Genomic DNA, 21,048 nt, shown 5'->3' with positions numbered 1-21,048 from the left:
GTGCCCTATCATTGGTGTCAGTTGGTGGAATAGTGCCCTATTATTGGTGTCAGTTGGTGGAATACTGCCCTATCATTGGTGTCAGTTGGTGGAATAGTGCCCTATCATTGGTGTCAGCTGGTGGAATAGTGCCCTATCATTGGTGTTAGTTGGTGGAATAGTGCCCTATCATTGGTGTCAGTTGGTGGAATTGTGCCCTATCATTGGTGTCAGTTGGTGGAATAGTGCCCTATCATTGGTGTCAGTTGGTGGAATAGTGCTCTATCATTGGTGTCAGTTGGTGGAATAGTGCCCTATCATTGGTGTCAGTTGGTGGAATAGTGCCCTATCATTGGTGTCAGTTGGTGGAATAGTGCCCTATCATTGGTGTCAGTTGGTGGAATAGTGCCCTATCATTGGTGTTAGTTGGTGGAATAGTGCCCTATCATTGGTGTCAGTTGGTGGAATAGTGCCCTATCATTGGTGTTAGTTGGTGGAATAGTGCCCTATCATTGGTGTCAGTTGGTGGAATACTGCCCTATCATTGGTGTCAGTTGGTGGAATAGTGCCCTATCATTGGTGTCAGTTGGTGGAATAGTGCCCTATCATTGGTGTCAGTTGGTGGAATAGTGCCCTATCATTGGTGTCAGTTGGTGGAATAGTGCCCTATCATTGGTTTCAGTTGGTGGAATAGTGCCCTATCATTGGTGTCAGTTGGTGGAATAGTGCCCTATCATTGGTTTCAGTTGGTGGAATAGTGCCCTACCATTGGTGTCAGTTGGTGGAATAGTGCCCTATCATTGGTGTTAGTTGGTGGAATAGTGCCCTATCATTGGTTTCAGTTGGTGGAATAGTGCCCTACCATTGGTGTCAGTTGGTGGAATAGTGCCCTATCATTGGTGTCAGTTGGTAGAATAGTGCCCTATTATTGGTGTCAGTTGGTGGAATACTGCCCTATCATTGGTGTCAGTTGGTGGAATAGTGCCCTATCATTGGTGTCAGTTGGTGGAATAGTGCCCTATCATTGGTGTTAGTTGGTGGAATAGTGCCCTATCATTGGTGTCAGTTGGTGGAATAGTGCCCTATCATTGGTGTCAGTTGGTGGAATAGTGCCCTATCATTGGTGTCAGTTGGTGGAATAGTGCCCTATCATTGGTGTCAGTTGGTGGAATAGTGCCCTATCATTGGTGTCAGTTGGTGGAATAGTGCCCTATCATTGGTGTCAGTTGGTGGAATAGTGCCCTATCATATCCTATGAGTGTTGCATTGTTCTTGGTGACGTCAGATGGGCTATGGGTCTTGCATTGTTCTTGATGATGTCAGATGGGCTATGGGTCTTGCATTGTTCTTGATGACGTCAGATGGGCTATGGGTCTTGCATTGTTCTTGATGACGTCAGATGGGCTATGGGTCTTGCATTGTTCTTGATGACGTCAGATGGGCTATGGGTCTTGCATTGTTCTTGGTGACGTCAGATGGGCTATGGGTCTTGCATTGTTCTTGGTGACGTCAGATGGGCTATGAGTCTTGCATTGTTCTTGATGACATCAGATGAGCTATGAGTCTTGCATTGTTCTTGATGACATCAGATGGGCTATGAGTCTTGCATTGTTCTTGGTGACGTCAGATGGGCTCTGGGTCTTGCATTGTTCTTGATGACGTCAGATGGGCTATGGGTCTTGTATTGTTCTTGATGACGTCAGATGGGCTATGGGTCTTGCATTGTTCTTGATGACGTCAGATGGGCTATGGGTCTTGTATTGTACTTGATGACGTCAGATGGGCTATGGGTCTTGCATTGTTCTTGATGACGTCAGATGGGCTATGGGTCTTGCATTGTTCTTGGTGACGTCAGATGGGCCATGGGTCTTGCATTGTACTTGATGACGTCAGATGGGCTATGAGTCTTGCATTGTACTTGATGACGTCAGATGGGCTATGAGTCTTGCATTGTTCTTGATGACATCAGATGGGCTATGAGTCTTGCATTGTTCTTGATGACGTCAGATGGGCTATGAGTCTTGCATTGTTCTTGATGACGTCAGATGGGCTATGAGTCTTGCATTGTAGTTGATGACGTCAGATGGGCTATGGGTCTTGCATTGTTCTTGATGACATCAGATGGGCTATGGGTCTTGCATTGTACTTGACTGCAGTTCCTCTTTAAGCTTTTGCACTTGAGCAGTAGTTCAACAGGGGCCCAATATTATCTTGCACAGGGGCCCTTTGATGACTTTGCCAACCATTGGTGGCACATTAAGCTCCTGCCTCTTTGATGCCATAATGCATTGTAATACATTTCTGCGTGGATTTCTAATCCCAATCCCAATTGATTGGCAAAAAAAGGGGAAAAAATGAAGCCACCATATTTAAGGCCTGCTGAGGTGTTATATTTTATTTCTCTTTGTTTTTCTGGTTTCGATATGCTTTACATTTTACCTTTTTCCCCCCTGTGTATTCCTCAGGTTTGTTCCCTTTGTCTCCAGGACAGCAGTGACCATGATCCGATTCTTTGCGGTGACTATATAATGGAGGAACCCAGCGGTGTAGCAATGATGAATATTTCTTTAATGGCCTCAATTCCAGAGAATAAGCAGCAGAAAGTGATATTTAATAAGGAACATTAGTCTGTAGTCTAGTTGTCTGCAAAGACCCAACATGTACCAGACAAGGCTGTGACTTTACATACACATTATCTCTTGTTGTTTATTAAACAATCTTCCGAAATCTCAAATATTAATTGTTCACTAGAATAACATTTCCCATTTATGTTTCTTATTTTTTAACCCCTTAATGACCAGCTGTGTTTCACAGAGATGCTGCTTGTGATACACCCCATTACTTTAAATTGTATTTATATATTTTTTTATGTTTTGAAGGAAAACTGCTTGGTTTTGGGCAGTGGCGGCTGGTGCTCAAAATTTTTTGGGGGGCGCAAAGAAACTGAAAAAAAAACACCAATCAATTGTAGCCACTGTGCCCATCGAACACAGCCACTGTGTCCATCGAACGCAGCCACTGTGCCCATCAAACTCAGCCACTGTGCCATGAATTGCCACCACTGTGCCATCAAATGCAGCCACTGTACCCATAAATTTCCGCCACTGTGCCATCAAACGCAGTTACTCTACCCATCAATTGCCGCTACTGTGCCCATCAATTGCTGCCAGTGTGCTCATTAATTGCTGCTACTGTGCCCATCAAACGCAGCCACTGTGCCCATTGAACGCAGCCACTGTGCCCATCAAACGCAGCCACTGTGCCCATCAAACGCAGCCACTGTGCCCATCAAACGCAGCCACTGTGCCCATCAAACGCAGCCACTGTGCCATCAAATGCAGCCACTGTACCCATAAATTGCCACCACTGTGCCATCAAACGCAGCTACTGTACCCATCAATTGCTTAGACTGTGCCCATCGAACGCAGCCACTGTGCCATCAATTGTCACCACTGTGCCATCAAATGCAGCCACTGTACCCATAAATTGCCGCCACTGTGCCATCAAACGCAGCTACAGTACCCATCAATTGCTGCTACTGTGCCCATTGAACGCAGCCACTGTGCCCATCAAACTCAACCACTGTGCCCATCAAACGCAGCCACTGTGCCATCAAATGCAGCCACTGTACCCATAAATTGCCACCACTGTGCCATCAAACGCAGCTACTATACCCATCAATTGCTGACACTGTGCCCATCATTTGCTGACACTGTGCCCATCAATTGCTGCCAGTGTGCTCATCAATTGCTGCTACTGTGCCCATCAATTGCAGACACTGTGCCCACCAATTGCTGCCAGTGTGCCCATCAATTGACGCTACTGTGCCCATCAAATGCTGCCAGTGTGCATCCCCGCCTGCCTGGCACTTACCTGTCTCGGATAGGCAGTGTCCAATCACAGCGCCTGTCGTTTCAGCCAATCAGGTGACAGGTAACAGACCCGAGCACCTGATTGGCTGAGAGGCGGTTCAGTGTTAGGAAAGCGATTCATTTGCTTTCCTAACATAACGCTGAGTGAACAGCAAACGCACAGCATGGCGCCCGCTGTTCACCTTTTTGGACGCCTATTAGAGCCTACGGCTCTAATCATACTTCATATTCCCATCGCACACTTTCCTGGATCCGCTCTTGGGTTTGGGTGTTTGTAGCAACAACCAGCTGGATACTGGTACACGTTACAGTAGAAATATTTGCCAGCACACCATGGGACGACGTAAATACTGTGATGTGATCATGCAATAAAACATCCGTTTGGACGCTATTTACGTTGTCCCATGGTGTGCTGGCAAATATTTCTACTGTACGGCTCTAATCAGGCGCTTCCAAAAACATCCCCACCGCTGTAATTCAAGTGCCTGGAACCCGGAAACAGTCCATCACATGAAGAGGGGGTGTCAGCAGTGACCATAGATTCATGCAATCCATGAATCTATCTATTGGTGAGAGAGAGGGGGCGGCGCCTGTGCACCCTTCATGGGCAGGTTCCGGCACTAGGCTCCACTAATTAATTCTGTCCGGTGTGCATTGAGCAGTTTCCTGTCTACCCGCCCCCTCTGCGTGTGTCGGCTCTTTTACTATAGGCGGTGTGATGAGAGGCCTCTGGGTTGGCCGGAGCTGCTGCCAATCATCCGGTGCACGCCCAGAAATGCTCTCCGAGTGCCACCCTCCAAGTAACCAAAGATGCCATGTATGCCCCGCCCCCTTGAAATGTGCTTCTTCTCTCAGCGCGCCCGAGCTACAGGGATCTATTGGACAAGTACTGATCTATGGGGACACCTGATGTGGGGGGCTCTGATGGGGACACCTGCTGTGGGGGGGGGCTCTGATGGGGGACACCTGCTGTGGGGGGGCTCTGATGGGGACACCTGCTGTGGGGGAGGCTCTGATGGGGGGCAACTGCTAGGGGGGCGCTGATGGAGGATACCTGCTGTGGGGGGCTCTGATGGGGGACACCTGCTGTGGGGGGGCTCTGATGGGGACACCTGCTGTGGGGGAGGCTCTGATGGGGGGCAACTGCTAGGGGGGCGCTGATGGAGGATACCTGCTGTGGGGGCTCTGATGGGGGAAACCTGCTGTGGGGGGCTCTGATGGGGGACACCTGCTGGGGGGGGGCTCTGATGGGGGAAACCTGCTGTGGGGGGCTCTGATGGGGGACACCTGCTGGGGACTCTGATGGGGGACACTAATGAATACTTCTTAGGGGAGCATCTCTGTGTTTGAGTCGTAGCCATAGAAACATGTGTAAAGGGGAGGAGTTAGTAAGATGATCACGCCCATGTGGGGGCGCCAGAAAAATTTCTGCACCCAGGCGTCTGTGACCCTAGGATCGGCCCTGTCTCCCTCAACAAAAATCTGTGGGCACCAGCCCTCTACAATGATTAAAGATGTTCAAGAAATATTTACTTCAGGGGTTATAGAAACACCAGACCCAAAAGAGAAAACCCCAAACTTAGAGGGGGAGTCCAATAGGCCAAAGTTGACACCACCAGCAGAGGAAGTCACATTGGAACCCAGGGAGCTCCCTGGATGCCAGTGCTGGTGGTGTCAACTTTGGCCTATTGGACTTCTCCCCGAGTATCTTCCAGAATAAAGATTTTGCTCGTGTTTATTGAGGGATGTTGACATTCATGTGACGGGTGAAGATTTATTATAAACCATACTCTTAGTCCTTTGTGTCATATTTTTCTCTAGGATAATAAGATCGATTACTCACTGCTGTTACCCAATTGCTTTTCCAGATGAAGACGGACTTGGTGTTAGCATTATTGGAATGGGAGTTGGCGCTGACACAGGGCTGGAGAAGCTTGGAATATTTGTTAAGACCGTTACAGACGGAGGGGCAGCCCAGAGAGACGGACGGTAAGAAAAAGACATCTATTACTGGGCACAGATAACTTGTGTCTAATGCAGAGGATTTCTCAATGAAAATTAGACTCAACTGGGATGCCAACTAAGATAGGCAACGTCTAGATGGGGCCACAGCAGCCTGATTACACATCCGTCTTGGAGCAAGAGGAGTTGGAGAACTACCAAAATTAACGAAACCTCATATTAACCAATACAGTGGAATCTTGGATTACGAGCATAATCCTTTCCAGGAGAAGTCTCGTAATTCAAAGCACTCGCATATCAAAGAGAGTTTCCCCATAAAAGTCAATAGAAACTGAAAGATTTTTTTTCCCGCATTGACTTCAATGGCATGCAATACCGCATGTGGCCAGAGTTGGGGATGCGCCGGAGAGCCTAGGAAACACTCAGGTAGGCCCCGGGGACAGCTCGGCTGACCTCGGAAACGGAGTACTTCTCAGTATTTCCAAATGGCTCCCGGCGCCACCGCACCTCAGGCCAAATGCGGTACTGCACACCCCATTAGCTTGAATTCTGCTCGTGTTGCGAGACAACACTAGCAAACCGAGTCAGATAGCTGGATTCAGAAAGAAGTGCCTAACGTTAGGCAGGCGTAGCGTATCTCATATACGCTACGCCGCCGTAAGTTAGAGAGGCAAGTGCTGTATTCACAAAGCACTTGCATCCTAAGTTACGGCGGCGTAGCGTAAATGTGCCGGCGTAAGCGCGCCTAATTCAAATTGTGAAGAGGTGGGCGTGTTTTATGTAAATAAAGCATGACCCCACGTAAATGACATTTTGAATGAACGGCGCATGCGCCGTCCGTGGACGTATCCCAGTGCGCATGCTCCAAATTACGCCGCAAAGACTTATTGGTTTTGACGTGAACGTAAATTACGCCCAGACCCATTCACGGACGACTTACGCAAACGACGTAAAAATTAAAAAAAAAACACGGTTCCGACGTCCATACTTAACATTGACTGCGCCATCTTTTTGGTGGAATATCTTTAGGCCTGAAAACGCCTTACGTAAACGGCGTATCTTTACTGCGATGGGCAAGCATACGTTCGTGAATAGGCGTATCTCACTGATTTACGCATTCTAGGCGTAAATCAGCGTACACGCCCCTAGCGGCCGCCGTAAATAGACAGCTAAGATACGACGGCGCCGGCGGTCGTATCTTAGCTAGATTTAAGTGTATCTCAATTTGAGAATACACTTAAATATACGACGGCGCAGATTCAGAGTTACGCCGGCGTATCTCTACCTGAATCTGGCTAAGAATTTTTTTTTAAAAAAGTTGCTCGTCTTTCAAAATGCTCGTTAACCACGTTACCCATAAACTGATGTTCCACTGTATTAGGAAAACTCTGCCCCCAGTCACACTTGAGTGTGAGCATTTTTGGGCTACTGTAGAGCATTTTTTGAACTTTTGAATATGCATTTATTGTCGTTTTAGCCATTTGGGCAGATGGCTGTGTGGTGTCCTTCCTCCTAGGCTCCTCTTCATCTTGACATGTCAGATCTATGGGCAGGGGTTTGGGATCACAGCTGGGGGACACCACTGACTCTCAGATCAGGACTTCACAAAGTTTGCTTACCCACCCCCTACCCACATCCTTTGCTGGGAGGAGATGGGGGTGGGTAAGCAAACCCTGCACAGTCCCAATCACTGCTGAAGGAAAGAGCCCGCACCTCCATCTGGCTCTTTTCTGCTCTCCAGATTCCGCTGATTACTTCCCACACTAACCTGACAGGAGTAGTGATGCTGCTGTTACTACTCTTGTCAGCTTGTAGCGGCAGAAAATCTCCTGGTGCCCCACCACACCTCACATGATATCACAGCACCTGGGGCAGCTGCCCCCCCGTCCCCGCCCCCCCCCGTCCTAGCCCTGGTCCTACATTATATAACTTTATACAACCTATTGTGAAAGCATCTTATGGCTCACTTTTTATAAGGTGTTATAAGGTTAGCCTTATCCTGGGAATACGGAGCGTGCACTCAACTTCTTTGGTCGGCCAGGGCAAGGTCTGTTTTCTGAGTGGAACCCGTCCTGTTAAACCGCTGTATGGACTGGGCCACCGTGCTGCAGCTCAGTTTCAGGGTCTCGGAAATCTTCTTATAGACTAGGCCAGTGATGGCGAACCTAGGCACCCCAGATGTTTTGGAACTACAATTCCCATGATGCTCCACTACACTGCAGAGTGCATGAGCATCATGGGAAATGTAGTTCTAAAACATCTGAGGTGCCAAGGTTCGCCATTACTGGCCTAGGCCATCTTTATGTAGAGCAACAATTTCTTTTTTTTTCAGATCATAAGAGAATTCTTTGCCATGAGGTGCCATGTTTAATTTCCAGTGACTAGTATGAGAGAGTGAGAGCGATAACACCAAATTTAACACACCTGCTCCTCATTCACACCTGAGACCTTGTAACACTAATGCCGCGTACACACGATCAGTTCATCTGATGAAAACGGACCGATAGATTTTTTCATCAGATATCTGATGAAGCTGACTTTCATCAGTCTTGCCTACACACCATCAGTTAGAAAATCCGACCGTGTCCAACACGGTGACGTAAAACACAACGACGTGCAGAGAAAAATGAAGTTCAATGCTTCCGAGCATGCGTCGACTTGATTCTGAGCATGCACGGATTTTTGACCGATGGATTTCCCCACAGACGATCGTTTTTTAACCATCAGAAAATTTTAAAACGGGTTCTATTTTTTTTCAACCGATGTAAAAAAATGGGGCCCACACACGATCGGTTCGTCCGATGAAAACGGACCGTTTTCATCGGACGAACCGATCGTGTGTACAGGGCATAACAAGTCCCATGACACGGGGAAGAGAAAGTGGCTAATTAGGCCCAATTTGGACATTTTCACTTAGGGCTCTTTCACACGGAGCGCCCGTTCAGGTCCGCCTGCCAGTTTTTTTTTGCGGACCTGAACGGGCGCTCCGTGCTCCTCTATGGAGCCTCAGATGTCAGCGGTGACATGCCTGCTGACATCCGACCCGCTCCGATCCGCCAAAGTGTGATGGAGGAAAAACCTACTTTTCCATCCGTCTGGCGGATCGGATTGGGTGAACACGGACAGACGGTCCGTGTTCATCCGATCCCCCCATAGGGGAGAGCGGAAAAAAGACAGGGTGGTCCCTGCACAGTGTACGGGGACCGCCCTGTCATTAGCCGGCTCAGCGCTGATCCAGGGCCATCTTTTCCATTGGGCACGCTGGGCAGTTGCCCGGGGGCCCCGCTTGCCTGGGGGGCCCCACTGGCTGCCCAGCAACCCCAGTAAAAAATTGTGGAGAGTGGCGGGTTAGAACTGCCCATGCCCAGTTTGTGGAAATCACAGAGAAGATCCGGTCCTCCACGAGTGCAGGGGGTTGCTGATGTAAGGGGGGAGTGAATGCAAAAATGTAAGGGGGCACTGATATAAAGGTTCCCCCTCCTATATTAGTGACGCCCCTTACCTTAGTGTTTTTACTCTACGGAAGGTGGTCTCTGGTCACCAGAGTGCCCCCCACATCAGAGTTCCCCTTTACATCAGAGTCTGCAGGATTCCCCCTTACAATGCAAGGGGGAACTCAGTCTGCGGACCCTGATGTAAGTGGGAAAAAGAAAGCAGTGGACTCTGATATAAGGTGGTCTCTGGTCACCAGAGCCCCCTCTCCACCTCAGAGTTCCCCCCTTAGATCATGATCTGCAGCGTTCCCCTTTACATAAGAGTTCTCTTTCACTGTAAGGGGAAATCCTGCAGACTCTGATGTAAGAGGAAACTCTGTGCTGGCTGGGTTATAGTAACCTGACCTTCATGTCAACGAAGACATTTTTTTTTTTTGTTACTTTTGTTTAACTTAAACACATTTCTAATAGCACTAGCTATATGTTTATAGTTTAAATACTGACATTTGCATTTTTCGGCACTGAAAACTGTAATTTTAGGTACTTTTTTTGCAGTGGCAGTAAAAAAATGTGGTTCTGCCAGTAAATGTTATGATTTTTGTCAGTAAATTCTCGTGCGTGATTGTGTAGACAGGGCCCCAGTGCACTGTATTGCCCGGGGGCCTATAATGCTCTTAAGATGACACTGCGCTGATCAACGGAGCAATCCCTGCTGAGCAAGCGGTGGTTCACGGGGCGGGTCATTACTGATCCGCCCCGTGTGAAAGGGGCCTTAGGGGTGTACTCACTTTTGTTGCCAGCGGTTTAGACATTAATGGCTGTGTGTTGAGTCATTTTGAGGGGACAGCAAATTTACACTGTTATACAAGCTGTACACTCACTACACAACATTGTAGCAACGTGTCATTTCTTCAGTGTTGTCACATGAAAAGATAGAATAAAATATTTACAACAATGTGGGGGGTGTACTTACTTTTGTAAGATACTGCATATATTTGTACTAGAAAACATTGTCTGTATATAGATGACATTATTGAGTAGTAGGGGTTACCAGTGCTGGTGGTTCACGTTTGAAGTACTGTACACACATTGTAGCTGTCTGTCTGTGCCGTATAAAGCTTTGAAAATAAAGATTTAAAAAAATGATAACTCTTCAGTCACACAGAGCTGAGAATTTGTGTGTAAAAGTCATGTTTCCTGCAGTTACCAGCCAACGCTTTGTTGTTGTACGTCGGATGAAAGGGGCGCTTTTTCTGGTGATTACCGGCGGTAGACATACTGGATGGAGAATTTGATTCTGCCTCAGATATAGATAACACAACTTCAGCTTCGAATACATTGAAGTACAACTCTAACTAAACACAACTGAGATACAGATAACTGAACTGTTTAATCCATCGCCCCTGTTCAGCAGGATTTGTGATTCAGGTGCTTCTTCCAAAGTAGTCAGGATGGTGACCCCGTTATTATTGTAGCTTCCTGTGTCACCTGTTTATTCATTGGGCAGTGCTCCTCCCCTTTTCCTTTCCATAGAAGGCAATGAGCCTGTAATTCGCATTTAACCACTTAAGACCCGGACCAATATGCAGGTTAAGGACCTTGCCCCTTTTTGCGATTCGGCACTGCGTCGCTTTAACTGGCAATTGCACGGTCGTGCGATGTGGCTCCCAAACAAAATTGGCGTCCTTTTTTTCCCACAAATAGAGCTTTATTTTGGTCATATTTCATCACCTCTGCGTTTTTTATTTTTTGCGCTATTAACAAAAATAGAGCGACAATTTTGAAAAAAATTCAATATTTTTTACTTTTTGCTATAATAAATATCCCCAAAAAAGATATAAAAAACATATTTTTTCCTCAGTTTAGGCCAAAACAAAATTGGCGTCCTTTTTTTCCCACAAATAGAGCTTTCTTTTGGTGGTATTTGATCACCTCTGCGGTTTTTATTTTTTGCGCTATAAACAAAAACAGAGCGACAGTTTTGAAAAAATTCAATATTTTTTACATTTTGCTATAATAAATATCCCCAAAAAAGATATAAAAAAAAAATTTTTTTCCTCAGTTTAGGCCGATACGTATTCGTCTACATATATTTGGTAAAAAAATCGCAATAAGCGTTTAACGATTGGTTTGCGCAAAATTTATAGCGTTTACAAAATAGGGGATAGTTTTATGGCATTTTTATTAATAATTTTTTTTTTTACTACTAATGGCGGGGATCAGCGATTTTTTTTCCGTGACTGCGACATTATGGCGGACACATCGGACAATTTTGACACATTTTTGGGACCATTGTCATTTTCACAGCAAAAAGTGCTATAAATGCATTGATTACTGTAAAAATGACAATTGCAGTTTAGGAGTTAACCACAAGGGGGCGCTGTAGGGGTTAAGTGTGACCTCATATGTGTTTCTAACTGTAGGGGGGCGGGGCTTGACGTGTGACGTCATTAATCATCTTTCCCTATATCAGGGAACAGACGATCAATGACAGTGCCACAGTGAAGAATGGGGAAGGTGTGTTTACACACAGCTCTCCCCGTTCTTCAGCTCCTGTGACCGATCGCGGGACACTGGCGGCGATCGGGTCCCGCGGCCGCGGTCACGGAGCCTCGGACCGGGTCACGTGCGTGCGTCACCCACGGCTGGGCTCTTAAAAGGCGATGTACCTGTACGTGCCTGTGCCAAGCCGTGCCATTCTGCCGACGTATATGTGCAGGAGGCGGTCCTTAAGTGGTTAAATCGCACAGTAGTGCTCAGAAAATGCACAGGACCCTTTTCAAATTCGCAGTTATTTGCGCTGCCGCTCCATAGAAAAGGCTGCCGGTTCACATGTCATGCGAATCGGATGCGCTTCAAAACGCATTCAATTCTTATATGTGTGAACGGAACCTAATGCCGCATACACACGATCTGAATTTCCGATGATAAAAAGTCCGATGGACTTTTTTCATTGGAAATTCCGATCGCGTGTGAGCCCCATCGGACTTTTTTTTAGAAATCCGATGGAGAAAAAAAAAAAAACGATAGGAAATTCCTATTGTCTGTGTGCAACTCCGACGGAGAAAAACCACGCAAGAATCAAGTCGACGCATGCTCGGAAGCGTTGAACTTAAAGTGGATGTAAACCCCAAATTTTTTTTTTGATGTCACAATGTAGAGTATAAGATTTCCTATCATCTGTGCCCAGTCTTGCCACACAGAGTTAATCCAGCTCTGAGCAATCCTCTTTTATTGTTCAGTGAAAATGAACAGACTTCCAGATAAAAACCTGTCTAAATTAAAAAAGTCCTTTCCTCTCTCCTTGCTTTGAGTGACAGGTTATTTACATATCTAGCTTGGACATGTTTATCATATGTTATGTTATGTTTATCATAATATGAGGTGATCCACAGTTCATTGTATATTACCAGGATGTTTTATGTGGGGGAGGGGTGGATTTCTCACTTTTTATACTGTGGATCACCTCATATTATGATAAACATAACATATGATAAACATGTCCAAGCTAGATATGTAAATAACCAAGTTTTTCTCGGCTCGTCGCAGTGTTTTACGTCACCGCGTTTTGGACAGTCGGAATTTGGTCTGACAGTGTGTATGCAAGACAGCTTGAATGGAATTCAGACGAAAAATTCTATCCGATTTTAGGCCATCGGAAATTCCGATCGTGTGTACGGGGCATTAGTGTATTTTCTACAATTTTTTTGCGCTTGATAAACTTTGGGCCAGATTCAGGTAGATCCGCGTAACTTTGCCCAGGCGTAACGTATCCGATTTATGTTACGCCTCCGCAACTTAGACGGGCAAGTGCTGTATTCTCGAAGCACTTGCTCCGTAAGTTGCGGCGGCGTAGCGTCAATCGGCCGGCGTAAGCCCGCCTAATTCAAATTTGGATCAGGGAGGGCGTGTTTTATGTAAATGTACTGTGACCCGACGTGATTGACGGTTTTCCCGAACGACGCATTCGCCGTCCGTGGAATCTCCCAGTGTACATTGCTTCAAAGTACGCCGCAAGGACGTCATTGGTTTTGACGTGAACGTAAATGACGTCCAGCCCCATTCACGGACGACTTACGCAAACGACGTAACTTTTTCAAGTTTCGACGCGGGGACGACGGCCATACTTAACATTGGTACGCGGCACTTATGCCACCATATAGCAGGGGTAACTATACGCCGGGAAAAGCCTAACGTAAACGGCGTAACTTTACTGCGTCGGCCGGGCGTACGTTCGGGAATTCGCGTATCTAGCTGAATTACATATTTCGACGCGTAAATCAGTGCACACGCCCCTAGCGGCCTGCGTTAAATTGCAGTTACGATCCGACGGCGTAAGAGACTTAGGCTCCATTCACACCTAGGCGTTTTGTCGCCTGTAGCCCGACGCTACAATACGCCGGAGGGTCGAAATTGCATTGTTCTCTATGGAGACTGTTCACATCTCCTAATGCAGAACGCCGAACGCTGAATTTCAAAAAAGTCCCGGACCCTTTTTCGACGTGCGTATCGGGCGGCTTAGGCGTTACGCATAGCCGACAATACAATGTAAAAAAAACTCGGTTTTAAACCGCATTTTGTCACCGCAAATCGCGGGACAAAACGCCTATTTTTTGACGCCGCAAATCGCGGTACTTACGCCGCAAAACGCATACGCGAAGGTGTGAATGCAATACGATGGCACAACGCAGAGATACGACGGCGTATCTGGAGATACGCCGTCGTATCTCCACTGAGAATCTGGCCCTTTGTTGCTAATATTGTGGGACCTAAAAAATTGGAACTACCGCCATTTTATTCTCCAGGGTGTCTGCTTTCAGAAAAAAAACATATAATCATTTCTAATATTTCGGGGGTTATAAGTAATCACAAAAAATGATAAAACAGCTCTGGCAGGAAAGTGTTCAATGGACAGAGGTGAAGAAGAGCCGCGGAGAAGAAGGTCCTGGGTGTTGGTGATGGAGAAGAACAAAGTATTACTTCTAAACGCTCCTCAGATCTTCCAATTGACTCATCTAATCATAAGCCTTCCAATGATCACAATATCTTTTCATTTTATTTACAGCGTTTGTTGTTTTCATGTACTTTTTCCCTTTTTTTTTCGCTCGCTGTAATAACCGTCACTTTGTCCGCGTCCTCAGGATCCTCGTCAACGATCAGATCTTGGAAGTGGACGGGATTAGTCTGGTTGGCGTCACTCAGAACTTTGCAGCAACTGTTCTTCGAAACACCAAAGGAAAAGTCAGGTAAGGCCCTTTATCTGTTAATCCTCGCACCTCCGCCTCGCCGCCGATTAGGAACGGTGTATTTCAAAGCCTTTTTTCCCTCGGATTTAACCTATTTTCAGATTTACCTCTAATCCCGCTTCTATAAATACCTCGCTTTCATTAGACCAAATCCACATAGATCTGACACCAAACTTAAAAAAAAAAAAAAAAAAAAACTTTTAGGTAACCGTAAAACCCATTTGGAGCTTTCAGCCAAAGAAGTTCCATCTCCATTAAAAACAAAAGGTGTGCAAAGTGTTTTTTTTTAACCACTTCAGCCCCGGGAGATTTGGCTTCCCAATGACCGGCCCATTTTTTTGCAATGTGGCACTGCGTTGCTTTAACTGGCAATTGCACGGTTGTACGCAAACAAAATTGATGTCTTTGTTTCCCCACAAATAGAGCTTTCTTTTGGTGATATTTGATCACCTCTGCGATTGAATTTTTTTGCGCTATAAACAAAAAAAGGCAACAGTTTTGAAAAATAAAAAACACAATATTTTGTACTTTTTGCTATAATAAATATCCCCATTTTTTTTTTAAAGCGTTTTTTTTTTCTCAGTTTAGGCAGATACGTATTCTTCTACATATTTTTGACAATAAAAATCGCAATAAGCGTATATTGATTGGTTTGCGCAAAAGTTATAGCGTCTACAAAATAGGGGTATAGCATTTTTATTATTCTTTTTTTTTTTACTAGTAATGGCGGCGATCTGTGGCTTTTGTCGGGACTGCGACATTATTATGGCGGACACTTTTGACACATTTTTGAGACCATTGGCATTTTTATTTATTTTTTAATCGGAAAAAACATTAATTGAGCATAAAAAAAGGATACATATACAAGTACCAAGTGACCATTGGCATTTTTACAGCGATCAGTGCTATAAAAATGCGCTGTTTACTGTAAAAATGTCACTGGCAGGAAGGGGTTAACACTAGGGGGCGATCAAGGGGTTTAGATGTGTTCCCTAATGTGTGTTCTAACTGAAGGGGGAGGGGACTGTCTAGAGAAAATGACAGATTGTGGTTCCTAGCTATTAGGAACTCACGATCTGCATTTCCTCACAGAACAGAGCAGGGACGTGTATGTTTACACACACACATCCCTGTTCTGCCTCTCATGCCCGGAGATCGCTCGTGGCCGGCGGTCATCATGACCGCCGGTCATGAGCATCGGCACTCCCACGATGCAGCAGGCGCGCGCGCACCTGTTAGCCCACTTAATGCGACCGAAGTACAGCTAAGACGGTTCGCCCAGCGGACCGAACCTGCCGCAGTATAACTGCAGCGGCTGGTCCGCAAGTGGTTAACCTCCCTGGCGGTATTATCATGTCTGATTTTTGCGACTCGAGGCGGTAAAAAATATTTTGCATGGAAATTTGGCGTTTTATATTGTAGGCCTGTAATTCTTAGGAATAACTCACTTAAATCTGTCCAAACCAGAGTCTAGTACACATCCCGGGTATGATAAAAACACGAAATCATAAATTATAATAATAATAAATAACTATAAATAATTATAACAAATAATAATAATACAATGAATTTTCTCGCGACTCACTATCGCTCAATTCTGAAAGTGTTCCTATTTACTATCACTGTTTTCTAGCTGCTCTAAAACCACTTATGACGTAAAAGGGACACTTTTTGGTTGCTATGGACAATCTCCAGTTTCCGGGCAGAAAGAACAGTATATATAATATAAAACTGCATGCAGGACACTGGACAAAGCACTAGGGACAAAGGGGAATGAAAGAATTAGATACAGTAATGTAATCTGTAAGATTACATTGTACTGTATGTGTTATGAATTTTGTACTTTTTGAATGTGCCGCAGGGCTCCACCCCGTGCGTTGCGACGCTCACAGGGAACAGCGCCTGGCACACAGAGGCATCAGGCGGAGCACACAGCCCGCAGACACAGCAGGGGGGACATCGCAGGATCCTTGTGACAAGGTAAGTAACCTGCACTATGATCCTGCAATGCAATCCCAAGTGTGGCTCGGGGTTATCGCTAATGGTACTGAAATGTAACCCCCGAGGCACACTCAGGATTACCGCCAGGAGGGTTAAAGTGTAGATAAGTGTAGATTCGTAGGAAAGCCCATCCCCTGCCAGCATGCTACAGAGCAGGACTTTTGCTCACTGTGTGGAAGCAGTGGTCTCTCTGCAGCAGTGGCGGCCGGTGGTAATTTTTTTTGGGGGGGCACCAAACAGTAACACCCCCCCTCCCCCGGCGATCGGTCGGTGGGTCAGGTGCACTTACCTTATCTATGCAGCACTTCACCGGAGGCTTCCCTTGCTCCTCGGCGGCGGCGTCTCTCCTTTCCCCTGCTCTCCACGGGCTTTCGTTTCCTCCCTCCTCCTCGGCAGCCAATTGGGACTCTTCTCTTTTCTGCCAATCGGAAAAACGGGTCTCAGACCTGCTTCTGATTGGCCGGATTGAGAATCTGTGTTTCAACAGCGAATTTGGAAAACCTGTGTGGGCTCATGGCGCAATGCTCTGCGCTCCGAGCCCATCCTATTTTGAAGCCTATTAGAGTCCTGAAAGGGGCCGGACGCCTGAATTGGAGGGGGCCGCGGCGGCCATGGATATATTCACAAATCTATCCATAATTCATATAGGGCAGGGGTAGGCAACCTGGGGCCCTTCAGCTGTTGTGGAACTACATTTCCCATGAGACATTGCAAGGCTGGCAGTTACAATTACTCCCATGAGGCATGATGAGACTTGTAGTTCTGGAACAGCTGGAGGTCCCCAGGTTGACTCCCCCTGATATAGGGGGTGGCGAGGAGAGTGGGGGCGGCGCCAAGGCCTAATAGAAGGGCCGTCACTGTTCTGCATGCTTCCTGTTAAAGCCCAACTCCAGGAACATATACAATTAGCTTGTATTGTCTATTATTATTAAGGGATGCACCGATACCATGCATCTGTGCAAGTATCAGTACTCGTGCAAATGCTCCCGAAACCGATACTTTGCATTGCGACTCGCATCAATACAACATGAATGGGCCCAAAATGCTATGGCAAGAATCACATGCGATTTGTAAAGGAATGAAATGCAATTCCTGTCCAAATCGCATGCAATTCCCCCACTGCTCTTATGTGTGTTTGTATAGGAAGTGAAAAGCGCCATCTAGTGGTCAGTTTATTAAAAATTTTAGAACTCACAGCACATATCTGGGCAAATGCAAAATCTGCATCCAATCCCACTGATGACAGCAAATGACGGCCGCTGGAGGTGCTCACAGGGCTGAGGGAGATGTAGAGGCAATCCTCCCCCACGCTCATATCACTTTTGCCCTATACCCATGGGATCCCAGAACTTCTCCACCAATACAAAATAAAGGGGCGCAAATGAAAGGGGCGCAAATCTCACTGAAAAGAATCGCATGCGATTTGAACAGGAATGCTTTGTGATTCTTGCCCGAAACACATGCAATTTCCCCCACTGCTCCTATGTGTGTATAGAAAGTGAAAAGCGCCATCTAGTGGGCAATGTATTAAAAATGTTAGAACGCACAGTACATATCTGGCATACTTTGCATTGCGACTTGCAGTAGGGGTTACTTGTGCTCTAGTTAGTGATTCTTGCTGTGTGGGGGCGTGGGCTGGCGTGACACGTCACTGATCGTCGTTCCCTATGACAGGGAACAGACGATCACTGACACCGCCACTAGGAAGAATGGGGAAAGGTTTGTTTACAGTCACTTCTCCCCGTTCTTCAGCTCTGTGACCCGATTGCAGGACACCGGCGGGGATCGGGTCCCGCGGCCACGGTCACGGATATCAGGACTGGGTCGTGCGGCGCACGCACGACCCACGGCTGGGCTCTTAAAGTCAACGTACCTGTACGTACTTATGCCCAGCCGTGCCGGTGCCGCTCTGCCGACGTATATCTGCGTTAGGCGGTCCTTAAAGGGGTTGTAAAGGTAATTTTTTTTTCCTAAATAGCTTCCTTTACCTTAGTGCAGTCCTCCTTCACTTACCTCATCCTTCCATTTTGCTTTTAAATGTCCTTATTTCTTCTGAGAAATCCTCACTTCCTGTTCTTCTGTCTGTAACTCCACACAGTAATGCAAGGCTTTCTCCCTGGTGTGGAGTGTCGTGCTCGCCCCCTCCCTTGGACTACAGGAGAGTCAGAACGCTCTCTACGTTGCAGATAGAGAAAGGAGCTGTGTGTTAGTGGGCGTCCTGACTCTCCTGTAGTCCAAGGGAGGAGGCAAGCACGACACTCCACACCAGGGAGAAAGCCTTGAATTACTGTGTGGAGTTACAGACAGGTAAAGGTACAATTTTTGTTCCCCTAAATAGCTTCCTTTACCTTAGTGCAGTCCTCCTTCACTTACCTCATCCTTCCATTTTGCTTTTAAATGTCCTTATTTATTCTGAGAAATCCTCACTTCCTGTTCTTCTGTCTGTAACTCCACACAGTAATGCAAGGCTTTCTCCCTGATGTGGAGAAAGCCTCTTGAGGGGGGAGGGGGCGAGCTGGAGTGTCAGGACGCTCTCTACTTTGCAGATAGAGTAAGGAGCTGTGTGCAGGGCCGTTTGAAGGAATTTGGGGGCCCCAAGCAAAATGGGGGCCCCCAAGCACCCCCCCCCACATGCAAAGCCTATGTTAGCGCTTCACAATTTTTTTACACCCATTTTTTTCCCCCCCCCCCCCCCCCAGTCCCTATGTTTTTCTATTCTCACCTCCCCTTCCTGTAGGCTGCCGCTGTAGTGTGGCCGAGCTCCTCTTCCTCCTGTCAGTCCGGTGTTCTATCATTATGGGTCTCCAGTCCCCTATCAGATAGTGCCCGGGCCGGGTACCGTGCGGTACAGGAGATTCAGTTTCATGTGTTCCCGGCCGGACTGAAAGGAAGTGAGCACTCAGTGTGCACTTCCTATCAGTCCGGCCAGGAACGGGAAACTGAATCTCCTGTACCGTGCGCAGTACCTGGTCGGACTGACAGGACTTCAGGAGGCAGGAAGAGGAGCTCGGCCACGCTACAGCCTGGGAATGTTGAGGATGTTGGGGGCCCCAGGCCAGCTCGGGGCCCCAAGCAATTGTTTGTTTTGCCTGTCCTGTAGCGACGGGCCTGGCTGTGTGTTAGTGGGTGTCCTGACACTCCTGCTCGCCCCCTCCCCCCTCAAGAGGCTTTCTCCACACCAGGGAGAAAGCCTCGCATTACGGTGTGGAGTTACAGACAGAAGAACAGGAAGTGAGGATTTCTCAGAAGAAATAAGGACAATTAAAAGCAAAATGGAAGGATGAGGTAAGTGAAGGAGGACTGCACTAAGGTACAGGAAGCTATTTAGGGAAAAAAATTGTACCTTTAATTCCAAAATGTCCAAGTTTAGAATCGAAATGTCCAAGTTCGAAATTTAGAATTTTCCGAATATTAAGAGATTTTGAAAATTCCAAATTTAGAAAATTCGGAATTCTAAATTTCCAAAATTCGGAAAGCAAAAATTTGGAAATCCGAAAATTTAAAAAATTTCCGAATTTTCGGATTTCCAAATTTTTGATTTCCGAATTTTCTAAAATCGAATTTCGAATTTTCAAAATCTCTTAATATTCGGAAAATTCTAAATTTCGAAAATTCTGAATTTCGGGAATTTGAAAAATCTGACATTTCGGAAATTCAAAATTTCGGAAATTTGAAAATTCAAAGTTCGAAAATTCGGAAATTCGTATTTTGGAATATCGGAAATTCAAAAAATTCTAAATTCGGAAATTCGAAAATCGGAAATTTGGAAAATTCAAAATTCAGAAATTCGAAGGTTAGGAAATTCAAATTTTCTATTTAGGGAAAACATTTTTTACCTTTACAACCCCTTTAAGTGATTAAGTTGTCTTTTTTTTCGTTTATAGCGCAAAAAATAAAAAACTAAGAGGGGATCAAATAATGTACCACCAAAAGAAAGCTCTATTTGTATGTATTTTATTGCATGACTGCGCAATTGTCATTTAACGTAACGCAGTGCCAAAAAAAAACAGAAAATGGCCTGGTCATGAAGGGGGTAAATCTTCCGGAGGCCAAGGGGTTAAGGGATGAACGCACCTTTTTCGGGAAAAGAGAAATCCAGCAATTCCTTCCTCTCCCCCAACATCGTTGGCTGCCGTATTAATATTCACTCAATGACTGTCTAGTTCAGATGATGTGAAAAGGCCGATGGTCACCGCACAGCCTGGCCGGGGCGATATGAAAGTAAGACGGCAGATAAGGCGGAGAGAGACGGTTCAGTTCTGTGATAGAAGGAAACTCGGTCCGGCTGTTATCTGCATTCTAATGTAAAAGCTTTTTATGAGTGTCGTAATGTATCACTCCATATCCTAATGGAGAGGCTGAGCACCTTCATCTATGGGTTTGGCACTCTGCCGGAAAAAACGCTTTTACTATTGAGCAATGTTTCCAGATGGAAATGATGCCAATGCCTGTGAGCGTTTCTAAGGAAAACTGTAATGACTCCATTTGTAGGTCAATTGTATTATGAATTAACCACTTCAGCCCTGGAAGAAATTACCCCCTTCCTGACCAGGC

The 21,048-nt window shown here is 46.2% G+C and overlaps 1 protein-coding gene across 4 annotated transcripts in view; it reads left to right on the top strand.

Annotated features, from left to right (window-relative positions):
* The window catches only part of PPP1R9A (protein phosphatase 1 regulatory subunit 9A), a 333,162-nt gene that overhangs the window by 169,721 nt on the left and 142,393 nt on the right, over window positions 1-21,048 (top strand). For all 4 annotated transcript variants that reach the window (XM_040352313.1, XM_040352312.1, XM_040352310.1 and 1 more), the window contains exons 4-5: window positions 5,720-5,840; window positions 14,389-14,493. In XM_040352313.1, the coding sequence (XP_040208247.1) occupies window positions 5,720-5,840; window positions 14,389-14,493 (226 nt within the window). The remainder of the gene's footprint in view (window positions 1-5,719; window positions 5,841-14,388; window positions 14,494-21,048) is intronic.

Source organism: Rana temporaria, chromosome 5, assembly GCF_905171775.1.
Source record: "Rana temporaria chromosome 5, aRanTem1.1, whole genome shotgun sequence".
In the NCBI taxonomy this organism is placed as follows: Eukaryota; Metazoa; Chordata; class Amphibia; order Anura; family Ranidae; genus Rana; species Rana temporaria.
Note: the sequence above shows the minus strand (reverse complement) of the source record. Positions and strands in the feature narration are given on the sequence as shown.